The sequence below is a fragment of the Cynoglossus semilaevis genome, chromosome 2 (genome assembly GCF_000523025.1).
Source record: "Cynoglossus semilaevis isolate Cse_v1.0 chromosome 2, Cse_v1.0, whole genome shotgun sequence".
Taxonomy (NCBI): Eukaryota; Metazoa; Chordata; class Actinopteri; order Pleuronectiformes; family Cynoglossidae; genus Cynoglossus; species Cynoglossus semilaevis.
In genome coordinates, this window is record NC_024308.1 from 3,759,932 (window position 1) to 3,775,470 (window position 15,539).

A 15,539-nucleotide genomic window follows, 5' to 3' on the forward strand; every position below is an offset into this window, starting at 1 on the left:
TGCTAACACAGTATTAATAAGTCAGTACGTCAGCAGCAACACAACACACGTAATTTATCTTGAGATAAAAGCTGCAAACTTTTACTGATGCACGAAAAATGATTAATTTTTCAGTGTGTCATACATATGTTAACAAGCTGTCAACATGTGCATCATGTGTGCCATACATATGTTAACAAGCTGTCAACATTTACTGTCATTAATGTGAATAAATATGTTTTATGATGATGCAATTTTTTAAAAAAAATCTCATAATGTTATTATCTTATAAATATAATTACCTGTAACTCTATCACACAATCTCCACATACTGTAGGTCTGACATGACATGTATTTGCAATACATTTAAAACATGTTTGTTTTTTTAGCAGTTTTTGTGCTACTGTACATTAGACACAATTACGGTGTAAAATAAGTCATTTTGCCTTTTTTTTGTAATGGCTCATTAATGGTTATGTTCCATGGTTACCTGGATGACTCATACACAGCAAAAGAAAAGAAAAATAATGGTACTTCAAAAATACAGTTTGTGTTTCATACACAGCAAAAAAAAATGGTACTTCAAAAATACAGTTTGTGTGTAACTGTGAATGAATCAATTAAACCCATTACAGCCATTCATTAGTCATATGTCTTTAAAGCAACGAGTTGTAAATTGTAATGCTAGTAATGTTATTACATATAATATATATATACATCAGGGTTTTGCCTTTTCTTTGGTGTAGTTTAATAAAGAAATCCCTTTTTTTTAATTAACAAAAAAAAAAAGGGTCAGAGTCAGATTAGTTTCAACTATACACAGTAGTTACCTTTAGGTCTTTAATGACAGTAAAGTCTGAAAAGGCGATTCACTAATTAAGGTACATGATTTGTCATTTTAGACTCTTTCAGAACAAGCATGACTTTAGAGTCATCAATAAACCGCACTTTTCTGGAAACTATTTTTTTTTTCATGCCATAATCATCTCTGACATAGTGGGATTTTTAATTTAGCCACGAGAATGAACAACATCTAACAGCAAAACCAAGTTCTTAGTTGTGTTTAATCCTATTTTTAGAGTTCTTTTACTACACACTAGAGTCTAATGAAATCAAAGTGGTTTTTAACTGAGTTTCCCTGCCACTAGAATCCAGTTACGGCGAACCTGGCACTGCTAAAACCAACCGTCACCACTTAGATAAATGAACAAAATCGGCACAAATTAAATTACACACTCAGTGGTGTAAGAGATCTTGTTTGAGAGATTATTCAATTAAAAAATAATAAAAACATACATTAAAAAAAACACCATTTAGAATAAAAGAAAAACAACATAAAAAATTCTGTAAATGATGGAATACCAAGATAAAAATCACCCAGAAACAGATAAAAGCTGGAACAGATCATAATTCTGAGGTGACAAAAGTGAAGAAAGAATTTTAGTAAAAAGATATAATATATTGATTGATTGATTGATTAATGGCAGCCGGACCTCCACTCAGATCTGGACTGTCATTAAGACTCCATGTAACTCTTCCTTCACATAAATGGATTTAAAAGACAGTGAATTAGTCCACAACTGTGTAATCATCTTCTTACCTCTAATCTGCTCCTGTCTTGATCTCTGGTGTACCCTAACACACACACTCACTCTCTCTCTCACACACACACACAGGCAGACGGACGAGTGTCTGAAGAGGTGGCTCAACAGTGATCTGCTCTGCGTCCACGCCGCTCCTGCTCTGCTGCGCCCACTCCCCAATCCTCACTCACCATCTCACACACATATACAACACAAATGTGTACACTCACAGTCTCTCTCCGACACACACTCCCCACCACTGTCCTCTCCCTTCCTCCCACCCTCCCTCCCTCCAAACATACATAGGTCCAACCCTACATTTATAATGCTGCCCACACAAAACTGCAATTATGGAAATTGTCTAATGACGTGTTGTGTGGTCTTTATATAAAAGAAAATGACACACGCAGTAGACGGAGTCCTGGATATATGGTGGTGGTACATTAATAATAAATATTACAGTCCTATTTGTTCGCAGTATTATATGTAACGATGCAGGCTGTCAATTTCCACTGAACTGGGGAAATGGGTACATACAGTATTTGTTGGATAGAACATCATCACGTACTGGTGTTGCTCGATGCTCTGAGTAACTAGAAATCAAAGTTCATGAACTGAACAGATCAGCAGTTCCTGTCAATAACACACGTTGAAGAAGCTGTAGTAAAGAGGAAAAAAAATGCAGGACGTTTTTATTTGACTGTGATGTAAGAGACCTCACTCAGATATAGATATTCAACTATTCCTGTGATGATGTCGGTGATGAGCTCCTGTCTCTGGAACTCCGAATTAATGATGTTGGTGATGAGCTCCTGTCTCTGGAACTCCACCACAAATCCATTAAACTCTGCATCCACTTTTTGGGGATCAAATGAAAACTTTTGTAAATGTTCAGTGGTCATACAGACAGAGTCTCTGGTTGTGTGGTGATAAAAACACCCACTCATTATCTGGGCTCGTGTTGCATTACCATACTGATTGGCATCAACTTTAGAGAGCACTGGGCCATGAATCACAGACATCACAGGTGGGCAACTGTAAGTGTGCTCTGCTGCCTGCTGACAAACATCTTGCTAATTATGTTTCCAATTAGAGGCCATTTCTCATTAGCGTACTATGCATTCATTTGCATCACGCAGTTCAAGGAGAATTTCTTTTTGTTATTATTATTTTTATGCAAGTAATTATTTCCACTTACTGCAGACTCAGACTCAGGTCAGATCCATGAAGCATTAATAAAATACTGTAATTAAACTTTTGAAGGATTTTTGATTCATTTCAGGGATACAGTACAGTAGCTAGTCTTCATTTTGCACAAAAAAGCACCAAAGGATAACATTTCTCCCAAATTTAAACTTTTTTTTTTAAGGTTAACCTTTATTTTACCAGGGGGAGTAATCACAGAAATATTTTATTCACTCTTCCTTCATTCTTTCTGAGACTCACAGGAACACACTCCTGTGTTCCATTGTTTGGATGTGTCATTCTTGCAAGAATAAAATTAATAATATATTTATTATGTGTTCCATTGTTTGGGTGTGTCATTCTTGCAAGAATAAAATTAAGCTGCATGTTGGATCTCCATAGTAATAATCTACAGATTCTGATTTAGTTCTCTCTCTATCTGTTCTTATTGTAGATATTTTATCTTACCTTTTTATTCCCCCATCATTTTAATTTGCCTCTCTTCCTTGATGCTGAGGGACTTTTCAGCAACAAGGTACTTTACCTCAGAACCTAAGTGCACTCTGCTGCTTTAATGTTGCTGTTCAGTGATCTGTGGCTGATCAGAGTGGACAGAGTTTTGGACTGAATCAGCAACAAATGCACAGCTGTTAGCAGAAAAGAAAGAGACATCAGTGGTACTTTTGAGAATCCCTTAAATTTTTCAAATGGACCTGTTCTAACTTGTCTGAGAAATTGCAGAATAAATGTTGTTCCTTCGTATCATTGTCAGTGGTTTACTCTTGTGCTGTACTGACGTTCAGGCTTGTCTCATTCAAACTGAATTTAGACTCAACTTCTAGACTGTCCCTATTTTGATTTATTTATCTCTTCAAAAAGAAACAGTAAGGCAAAGTTAAAGGTCAGTCAGTTTCTTGAAACTAATAAACAAGTACATTCATATATTAACTGCCACCAGTGCTGTGTGCCACCGATTCACTGATCACTTTGGTAAATGTATGTATGTGATCGTCCTTCAGGGAGAAATAAATATGAAAATCCCACATTTCTTGTATGTGAGAGCCGCTGATAAGAATAAATAATGTAGCAGCACACGGGTATCACACAGCATTTCTGTTTTGTAATGAATAACCAATAGCGGTGGAGCAGATGTTTGCCCGGCAATAGTGATGCATGTTAATGAGTGACCTTTTAATCTCTTTCACATCCTGTCACCTGAAAAACAACAATAACACAAACACAAATGGTAGTGAAATGTATCATGAGAGTGGTCAAATGTTTATCAGTATCAACCTGCTGAAAATGAAATGAAGCAGGCGCGCGTTCCTCAGATTGTTTTTTTTAATACAGCCACATTTATCGCACCATGTTGTCCTTGCACAATGCCCTCTAATGATCTCAAAGATCGGGCGCGTTTAGCAGCAATTTCCGTCTTCAGTGTTTAAGTGCCGAATTTACAGTATTGTTAATTTAAGAAGGACACAGTCTAGATGTTTTTTTTTTTAATCTATTCTGCTTAAAGACACAAAGGATGGAGTCTTCCTGCAGTCCTGTGCATCTGTGTTCAAGTTCAATCAAACTTCAGTTTTTTTTTTTTGCTACCACTGAATGGCTTTGGTGCATGTGAAGGAAACATTAATAATATCCTCTTTATATGTTCTTTGGACACACATTTTTGTGGTAATGTCCTCATTCTTGCATTGTGGCATCCTTTAAATATACACACCTGGAAAAACAACCAAATAACCTCGACTGTATTTTGTTGCCGACTTTTGTAGTTGTTTTAAAATGTCTATAAACGTGTGTGAAATAGTCTTGTATGGACTGGAAAGTAAAAATACATTAAAAGTACACTTGCAGGGGAACAAAGTCAGACAGACATTTCTCAGGACACTGCTTATATACAGCAGAGCAAACCCCTCGGAAAATAAATGCTGCAAATCAATACTGAGTGTCAGCGCCTCACGGGCGCGTCCATCAGGTGAGAGTGTGGGTTGCAAACCAACAGTGCGGTGCTCAGATCGACTAATAATCCAACTGATACAGTTACAGAGTCAGAGAAAATCAGACTGCAGAATTGAGACTTTGGAAAATATGAGAATCACAAATAATAATAAAATAAAAAATAATAAAAATAATATTCCATAATTGACACAGAACTATTCTGAGTTAAATTGATGATTTGACTAGATCAGTCATATTGAAGTGAATGATTGAATGAAGAAGAAAAAGACAGAACTTGTATAAATGGGTTTTTGAAGGAAAGAGAAAAAAAATGATCGAAGAAGGAAACTTCATATTCCAGAAGTGATCGTACTTGGTTTCAGAAAGAGAAAAAAATGATCGAAGAAGGAAACTTATTCCAGAAGTGATCGTACTTGGTTTCCTCAGGAGACAGCGTCAGTCGATACAAGGTTTTTCTTCACTGTGTTTGAAAACGATGCACTTCCTGTTCCCTCCCTTGACCTTATCACTGAGCACGTTTTACCAGGACAAGAAGACAAACTGAAAGGGAGGATTGACCAGACAGTTTAATTAGACCATTGTCATGTTCACTGCAAACAAGCGAGTGAGAGAAATTGACATATTGACGACCGACAGGTTCTTACATTAAGGCTAAATGTTAGTGTGGTCCAAGATTGAGACGAAGGTTAGCTCTTGTTTAGTTCGTAATTATTGTAACATTCCTTATATTATGGTTGTAGTATCTACTAAATAATACAAGGTCATTTAAAAAACACAACGCAAGAAACGATTTCATTCACGTGCAGAAATAATGGATTTCAGACTGATATATTTGTGTGTGTTACTCTTATCTCATTCTTGCTTTTGTCTCTAATAACAGCATGTAAATGTACTGAGTGAAACACAAATGCATTGTGCCAGGCTTTGACAAAGGCATTTGTCAACATGCTCTAAGGGTTGACTGTTGTTGAATGGGAAAGTACGGTACTTTCAGGACAGGGCATTTAGTTAAGCAGCAGCAGAGGTTTATGATAAATATGTGCTGTGGACAGAGTACAGATCAGAAAATATGAAGTAGATGTATACATGTTGGATGGAGAATGCATTTTAATGATGATATGATCTATGTTATAAATGTTAGATGTCAACTCCAGGGTAGGTCATCAATGTTCTTAGGCTGCCTTCTGAACGGAATCTCTAAAAGGCTGTAAAAACCACCCTTTAAATGCACAAACAAAGACAACATTAACCAAGTCACAGACCCGCAGTGTAGTCTCTGTGACTTGTAATCTTTTCTGTCTGATTTTGTTTGAATCTGATATGCAGTTTTACATTCTGAATAGGATGTGTTTAAGACGACAAGTGTGGAAGCAGGTGGTTGACCAACTGTTATTTTGAGTTGCTAGAATACTTTTTGACTGTTGTCTCATGTGACTGCTAATAAAACGAATGCATAAACACGCACTATTATGCATGAGAACATCTGTTCGTGGTGAACAACACTTCCTTCATCTGCCTAGTTTGTTGACTGAAAGAGTTAAAAGAAGGCTGGTGAAATGTGACATATGGCGTATATAAGTATTCAAATTTAGTCAAGAAGGAAATAATTGCCAAAAAATCATGTTTTTTTTAAAAAAAAAGGAAAGTAGTAATATAGTTTATAAATTGTGATGAAGTATTTTTATGGTCAAATATTAACAAAGACGCACTTGGAGTGATTGTGTAGGGTTGTAATATTTGTGGTCACAAAGACCTCGTTCATAACCTTAAAGATTGTAAACCGCGAACTTTGATCCGTCCTTTAGATACACAACACAGACTTACGTGGGACTCGAGCCTAGTTCACGTGGAAAATAAATGCGTTTTTGTAATTAACAACTTCTGTGTTTCGTAAGGAAATAAATGCACAATAATCTGTCTATAAAGTTATCCTATCTGTGCACCAGCTAAACCACGGAAACCTTATAAAATATATTTTAACACAATTATGTAAAATATATGTATATTTAACCAAATTACATACACTTTGCATTCCTGTAGGCTAAAATAATTAATCATATCAGTCATATATCTGAGAGACGCCCTTTCCCTGTATCGTCACTGTTCACCCCGAACCAGTTGGTGGCGATGATGCACCATGAGGGGAAGTGTGATAACAGAGCAGAGGCTGGATGAGCTCCGCAATGTTTCTAACTTCACTGTGACAGTGAGGCCAACACGGCTGCGTGGTTGCATAACAATAACACCACAGGCATTTGTGAAAAAAAGAAGAGGCAATAAAAAGCCGTGACATGTTGGTGGGACTGCAGTCGCTTGTCTGTGCAGGTTCTCAGTCATCTTATCAAAAAATAGTTACATCGAGGGGAACTGGATGGAGTAGGTAAGTTTACCATCCGCCACCATACACAAAAAAGGAAAGAAAATGGAATAGAAGAGTTTTTCCTGATATAATACAAAGCGGAAGCTGGATCTTCTCCAAAATGTGTCACACGTTTGGCGCTTCAGTATCAGAGTGTGGAGCCGAGACTGCCACGAATGCTTCACAATAACACCGCAGTCACCTGGGGGGGAAAAAAGCAGTGAATAGTCGTGACATGTTGGTGGGACTGCAGTCACTTGTCTATGTAGGTTCTCAGTCATTCAGGTATTTTTTTTATCCACAAATAGTTACATCGAGGGCAACTGGACCGAGTAGGTTTTTTTTCTCATCTTCAGTTCAGACTGACAACTGGGAAGTTCTGGTATTTATCGTCAAAGAGGCTGCATACCCGTGACGAGGGTCGTTGCAGAAAGCAATACAGTGGCCCCTCTCTGTATCGCGGTACATCAGTACATCGCGGATTCTTTTTTTATTCCAATCCAAGATTTTTTTTTTCCAATCTTTATTCCAGTTTTGCTATATCGCGGTATTTTATGGTAAATATTTCCATGTTTTAATTTACAATATTTCATCCATTCATATGTCATCCTGAGTTCTCTCCCCATAAAAATTCACCCCCCCTCCCACCCAAAAGCGTTGCTCAGGTGAGACTATTATTCCATAGGTATGGTATCACTCCCATGACCTCCCATGACCTCCCCGGACTTAACCAAAGGTCATATTTCATTGTGTACAGCGGTGTGTTGTGTCACAATGACGTCCCTTCTTTACATTAGAATAGGGTGTGGCCCACCAGGTATGCAGCCTCTTTGAGGTTAAACACCACAACTTCTGATTGGTCAGTCAGAACTGAAGAAGCCTCTTGGATGCTAGCCCTCGATGTAACTAATTTTGGACTGCAGTCACTCACGACTACAGCTACAGAGCACAGACTACAGACTACAGACTCTGAACTGGGTTCATACCAAAAGAGGTCAGTTAAGTCTGAACAGTTTTCTGTCCTCTCCATTTTAGCTTTACATTATTTAAAGCTGTCTTTTTTGTCCTAACTAACTAAATTTAATGTCCTGAAGTAAATTTTTTTGTTAAAAATTTATTAGCAATAAAAAGATTGCTAAAGAAAAGCATTTATTGATTTCTTTGGTCTGATAACTATATATAAATATATTTAATTTAATTAAATTGTCACTCTAATCACTTAGTTATGAATAGCCTGATAGATTTACATTCCTAAATATGACAAAAACTATGTAGCTTTTTTTTGACATTTTACACAAATGTCATAAACAATGCAAAGGTGTGCCTTTTTTGCTACATTGATGTGGTGGTGCATTATTCGTTTGTCGTACCATTTAGCCTTGCTACAGTGGATTGATCATAAGGAGTTGAGAGCCTGGTGTGACTGACTAAAATAGAAATCATGTGTTGGCTGCCCTTCCACTAGGAAGTGAGGCAGGGCGGTAGAAACTTTTGGTGCAAAACGTTTTATAGCAGCCCGTGGCCCAAAGGTTACACGGCTGGGCTAATCATGGGATGGTTGATGTTTTAAAACCCTTGCCCCAAGTGATGTGTTGAGCACAGTTTTTTTTAAATTTTAAATTTTTTAAATTTTTTTTTTAAAATTTCATACTTTTATCTGACCATGTTTTTTTACTTCCAGCACAGATGCTAGGGAAAAGTGCCAGGCCCAACTTAAACCTCTCTCAGGTTTCTGAGATGATGGAGAAGCTCTTTAAACTCACACCAACAAAACTACACACTCTTCCCAGCTACGATGACCAAAACTTTTATGTAGCCACATCTGAGGGTAAGGAGTACGTCCTTAAGATCCTGAACTCGGAGGACAGTCAGAATCCGACCATGTTTGAGGTGCAGACCTATGCAATGTCCTTTCTTCACCAGAAGGGGCTCCCTGCACAAACGGCTCTGCCCAACATTTCAGGAGAGCTCATGAGTCTGGAAGAAATTGGTACTGTCACAGTCTTACTGTTGAAGAACACATTGTTCATGAACAAACACGTTTGACATTGCATGTTTATTCAGTTTGTTCAATATTTAAGTATGTGGAAACAAGTTTTATTATAAACAGAGGAAAGTTATTTTTGCTGAAACTCCCCAAATTGATAAATATTGACTTTTGCCAAACCTGTTAAGCCTCCCCATGTTGATATAAAGTTCCATTGTTATTCCAAAAAAACAAAACAAAAAAGTGACATATCTGTTAAATATCGAATTGAAATGTATTTCAATACACTAACCCCGTGCCCCTTGGAGGGGCCAGCCCTCCACTTTAAGTAGAACATTAGGTAGTAATTTGACACACACACACACAGCTGTAATACTGATTCTATCTTTATTTTTGCAGATTGTGGCCAAGGCTGCCAAAAGTTCTTGGTGCGACTTTTGACATATTTGCCTGGCACAACAGTTTCCAAGGACCATTTAACAGCAAAATTATTGTATGATGCTGGCAAAATGGCAGCTACAATGGACATGATGCTAAAGGAGGTAAAACAGTTATGAATATTTACCTTTAGCCAGTCTGTTGTTTTCAGTGTGTCGACCTGTCTTTTTTTTTTTTGCTGTGTATCAGGAAGTCAGGGCAATCAAACCTTGACCTCGCAAGTTATAGATGTTGCTGTTAAGGCGGTAATGTTCATTGGCCGTTTCGACGCTGCTGCGTGTTTGTCCATTGCAGTGTCTAATGTATGAGTTGGAAAAAGGTCAACACTGAAGGAGTTCCAGTCCCATTTGGGCTCATCTTTGTAATGAAGCCTTGTCCCAGTTCTGGGTTTGTGTTGTCGTTTCAAGGACGTAGTCAGCGGAAATAGAAAGTGTTCAGGTTTTGTTTTGCTCTTGTCTTTGTTATGATCAGGACTCACCGTCACACAACCGGGCGATCATCACAGCGCGGCTAAAGGCAGTTATAACAGTTATGGTTGTAGAGTCCATCGTTAAAAATGAAGCTGAACGTGCACAGCTACATAAATGTTTCAAGTCTTGTGAAATGTTACCTTCAACGTTCTAATTCTCAGTGTTTCGACCTGTTTTTCCTAGATGGAACATCCAGATCTCCCTGTGCTGGAGAGGAAAGGTTTTAGGTGGAGTCTGTCCTGTGTTCCAATGATGGAATCATATTTGCATATTTTAGATGGAGATCCTCTCCAGGATATTGTTAGGTCTGTCATTCAGCAGTACAAGACCTTGGTGGCTCCAAAATACTCTGAATTTTCCAAGGGTGAGTATCATGTTCAGGTCCAGATTTCATCAAAGTTTTTAAAAAAAAGAGTGAATTCTGCATCATATGGTTGGGATTCCTGAAAAACTAAGAAGGATCGATATGTTTTAGTCTTTCAAAGAGTTGAGCAACAGAGAAACTGAACAGAATTTTAGCAGATGTACTTTTAGGCATCGGTGAGTCACTGTTCCACCCTGACCTCCATTTTCCATGAACCTGGACAAAGAAACATTTTTTGGTGTGTTGCAACCATGTGGTTCTTTCCTTCTGTCTCTCTCTGCGGTCGAGGATTTCCATGATGTGGCATCGGCTGTTTTCAGTCAGTAAACAAGGCTTAGAAGAAGTTGCAGAAAATTATTGCTCGCTTTTATTTACGTAATCCTGAGTGGGTGTAAAATAGTCTGAAGCTGACTGTGGTTTTGTTGGCGTGGAGTTGGACTTGGATCCAAAGAGGTCAGGCCTGAGTCCAGCTGCAGTCCAGTCCCACTTGTGTTTTTAGCCAAATTTCCCATCATACCAGAGCCGTATCCGGGGAATTCAGATTAATATTTGATCTGCATCAGGAAGAGAGTTATTCAGTGCTAAATACTACAATTCAAATGATATCTTGTGAATATCCACTGCGGAAAAAACCTAAAAGACACAAACCTACACAGCAAAGTAATGGTGAATAGTTATCTGTAAAACAGCCAAATGTTTTGGTCGACAGACACATTTCTAAAGTCAGAACTCAATTTTGTTTAACATTATGTTACTCTTTGTTGACACCGTTTGCATATGTAGACTACTGATTTAACTAAGCACACACTGTTCTATCTACAGCCGTGTTTAGCTTCCAGGAGCAAATACAAGAGTTACCGCCTGCAAACAACAGTCTAAAAGTAAATATGTATATGATTCAACTGGTTCAACATTCAGTAAAATTTAACCTAAATAGATGAATAATCAGACAGCCACTGACTCATCTCTGTCGTAAAAAAGAGCCAAGAATATTTGATCTGGACGTTTGACATTTCAATAAAATGACGGTAGAATTTTTTAGCTGTGTCCTGTTCCATTGTCAACCCTTACCCTGACTTGTCTTTATTTCCTAAGGCGTTATCCACGGTGATTTCAATAACCTGAACATGTTGGTGCGATCAGACGAAGGCGGTGAATTCAAGGTCATTGGCATCCTTGACTTTGGGGACATGCACAGTGACGTCCATGTGCACGAGTTGGCTATCACGATCATGTACCTAATGACAGAGCACCCTGATCCCATTGAGGTTGGTGGGCCTGTTCTGGCAGGTTGGGAGAGCCTGTTTCCCCTTAATGAATCAGAGAGAGAATGTCTGTTTACGCTGGTGCTGTGCCGATTCTGTCAGTCGCTGCTTTATGCTCGTTACTTTGTTATATTGAATCCAGAAAATGAAGAGTATTTGATGATTTCATCCAAGAGGGGGTTGGGGATTCTCAAACAGCTAATGGAGCTCGGTAAGGAGAAGGTGGAGAAGGTGTGGTTTGAAAGTGCAGCTGAGTTTAGAGATGGCGAGGAGTGAGGTTTTTTTTTTTTTTTAGACCAAATGAATAATATCAGAGATTAATTTAATGGCATTAACTGGAATCTGTGAAAGTATGTACACCTAACTGACACCAAAAACTTTAATTTAAAAAAAAAACTATCTTCAAAAACAAAAGGGAAAAATATTCAGGCATTAATGACATTAATGAATCGTAATCTGGCAACCACACCGATTTTTGTCCTGTGATTATCTGCAAATAACCTTTAGCAGTATTTTATTATCGTCATTGCTACTTTTCAGGTTTCCATATGTTATTTTTAAGTCCATTTCTTTTAAATTAAGTTCTTATACATGCACACACGCTCCCACGCACACCTGCTGACACACCTACGGTGACACACAAAACACTATTTGTTCCACCTGCAGGCGTACAACCTAAAGGGAAGTCGTGCAGTTTAACACAATTGTTAGTTTTAGTTTTATTTGTTTCTCAGAAAAAAACTACTGCGTGATTATCCAGTAAATGGCTTTGGGGTATTTAAATGTAATTTTAAGAAGTAACACAAGTTGTGTCAAGTCAGACATTGTGAAACTCTAGACTCTGACTGTACTGCAACTTGGTTCAATTTCAAGTTATAGCAAAAAAACAAAAAAAACAAACCTGCTTTTTGCAAATAATGAGTTATTTCTTGGTTTAGCACTTTTGATTTTTCTATTGGTGTACAGCTATTGGTGTACAGTATTAGAATGAAATCCCTTTGGTGAATCTGCTGTTAATAAATGTGTCTCTGAGTGAACTTTGTGTCAAAGGTTGGCCTCAGTCATTTCCTTATCACCTTTGAGTGCCGGAGCTTTTAATAAGTAATCTATTCCAAGCTGAATAATTTCTTGTAAATTCATCTCCTGATTCTGACCATGTCGACCCTTCTCGTGTTTTCATCCTGTGTCTGTGAGCTTTCACCCCCTGCTCTATCCTCTGCCTGCAGACGGTCAGATTGCTAATGAGTTGATTAACAAAAAAATATGTGCATCAAGCACAAATGGTTTGTTTTGAATGTCTGGGGGCAGGTTGCCAGTCCTTTGTGGGGCTGACATTCAGGGAGGCTGTGCACAGATGTCAGCTGCGGTTGGCTTTAGGTTGTCAACTTTTACAGAGCAAGTTGGAAATGCAACAAATAGATTCATAATGAATGTGAAGGCATGAGCTGCTAAGGTAAAAGGAGTTTTTTTTGTTTTGTTTGTTTAACATCAATGGTTAGATAACCCCACTGCTCATTTTAGAAATGTATACTGTATGTATGTGTGTGTGTGTGTGTGTCCACTACTTAATGACTCGATGGAGTGAAGCCCCACTTCCACGGATGTGACTTTCCCCCCATAATTTACCTGCTGTAGTGAATCAACAGTTGATTTTGAAGGAGCTCGAGTCTCAGTCATTAAATTGAGCTTAGTTTAAGGGTATTTTTACCTACTTATTTTTTATTTTTTTTACCTACTTATTATTAATTATTACTAATTATTTTTTAGTAGGTTTTGTTAATTAAAAAATATTTTTACACTGTGTATTATCTACACAATGTTTTATATAAATATGTATATATGTGTATATATATATATTTTCAGTTTTCTCTAAAGGTGAGTAAAAAGTAAAAATATATCCCAAATACCTACTTATTATTAATTATTACTAATTATTTTTTAGTAGGTTTTGTTAATTAAAAAATATTTTTACACTGTGTATTATCTACACAATGTTTTATATAAATATGTATATATGTGTATATATATATATTTTCAGTTTTCTCTAAAGGTGAGTAAAAAGTAAAAATATATCCCAAATTGTATAGAAAAACAACAGAATTCATAGATATATATATATATTTTTTTACAACGAACACTTGCGAAAAATTGCAGACTAGGCAGCATATTGTGGAAAAAAATTAATGCACTGCTTCCCTCTGCTGGTCATTGAGCGGCTGTGCAAATGTTTGGAATACTGTATTGAGTGTCAGTGCAGCGTCACTCAATAAACCAGTTTCATCTTGGCCACATTTTTAGCTTAGGATATTTATTTAAATTAACATTAAATATAAAATTATATATATATATCATACATCTAACTCTTTGAACGAAGTCATAAATAAACAGGCTCATATTTGCTAATTACCAAACACAAGTTGTGATTAACTTTTTATACTTTTCAGTACAACATATAAGTGGAAATGTCTTTATAAAAATACTTAAAATAAGAGGGCAGCCAGTCCATTCATGCATTATAAATTTTTGTTGAACGTGGAAATGTGTCGTGTCATTTACTGTACAATGCGGTTTAGGAAACCTCGGGAAAATTGAGTAATTCCTGCGGCAGTCCTGTTCTAAACATTCTACGAAGAGAGCTGAAGTAATAAAACCGAAGCACTAGATGGAGACATGTGACCATTTATGTCTGCTTTGGGTCGGAATGAAGTTTTAATACGAGGAACTTTATAAAAAAAACAATAATTTGCTTCCTTTTATTGTTGTTCATTTAAATTTTATATACATGCGACACTTTGTTTTTCAATTTTGTTAAAGTCCACAGAGCTTTAGTTTTTCATAAAATATTTCTAAGACGTAATGCCCTCACATTAGTCTGCACTAAAAGCACAGTTGAATGTATTGGACTTCACTCTATCGTTCTCCAGACACCAACACACACCTCCCCTGAATATTTCCACATAAAAACACAGTCTGACCTCTGACCCTGCTGCCAACTGGGATCTAATGCTGTAGGAACGGTGAGCCAATATAAGTACTTTGCACTTTTCTCCATATATCAACTACTTTCCCTCCTCACCCGCTTCTCCCTCTTCTCCCTTTTTCTCTCTCCATGACCTGGCCTTTTTTTTCGTAATACTCTGAAGCCCAGCTCAGAAAAACCACAGCTGAAATAGAAATGGCAACACTCAAAGGACTCCAGTGTAAAACACCAGCTCCACTTATCAGTGCCATTAATCCTCTTGGCATTTCAGGAGCGGAGCGGTGGTTCTATGCAGGACCACCAACCTGCAGGTCTGGATTTTCTGTCCGTACAAAAAAAAACCACAGCACGGTGTAGACTTTAGGTTCTATTCTGATTCAAGAGCTCGTTCAAAAACACGACTCTCTTCAAACTATTTTTTATGTAAGAATGAGAGAAAGATTTATTAAAATTTGACATGGTATAACAATAACATAATATACATAATAACTTCAACTATTAGAGTTTGTTTTTATAATATTAAAATGAAAATAGTTTATGCCACAAAAAAAAATACTCAAAGTTGCAATGGGTTTTTTAGGAAAAACTGGAAATGATTCTTACTCTACTTAGTGTGCAAATACCGACGGGGGATTATACGCCATTATATTTGCAGCTACTTCTTGAAAAGTACATGGCACTTTGTTTAAAAAACAAAAAACAAAATCACAAATCTGTCCAGTTTTCCCAATGTGACACAAATCAGGAAAATATTGAGAAATCTAAGGTCTAAGCCCTCTTGTAGGCCCCGCCCCCTACTTTGGGAACCCCTGGCTTACTCAGTGAGAAACTCAGCTGAGTGGATTTCACCATGAATAGTATGAATGACACACCGCGTTTAACCGTGATTTTCGGCCCAGTCTTGCACCATGTGAGAGCTGAAACAATTCAAAAACAAACCTCATTACGCCACGGCTCCACTGGC

The 15,539-nt window shown here is 37.4% G+C and overlaps 1 protein-coding gene across 5 annotated transcripts in view; it reads left to right on the forward strand.

Annotated features, from left to right (window-relative positions):
* Positions 1 to 12,637, forward strand: part of hykk.2 (hydroxylysine kinase, tandem duplicate 2) — a 21,798-nt gene extending 9,161 nt beyond the window's left edge. The window contains exons 1-5 of one of the 5 annotated variants that reach the window (XM_008331526.3): positions 5,079 to 7,092; positions 8,753 to 9,061; positions 9,458 to 9,600; positions 10,150 to 10,330; positions 11,426 to 12,637. In XM_008331526.3, coding sequence (XP_008329748.1) covers positions 8,758 to 9,061; positions 9,458 to 9,600; positions 10,150 to 10,330; positions 11,426 to 11,871 — 1,074 coding nt within the window. In that variant the 5' untranslated portion in view covers positions 5,079 to 7,092; positions 8,753 to 8,757 and the 3' untranslated portion in view covers positions 11,872 to 12,637. The other 4 variants (XM_017031320.2, XM_017031322.2, XM_008331518.3 and 1 more) reach the window with 4 other exon arrangements.
* Positions 12,638 to 15,539: the final 2,902 nt, after the last annotated feature.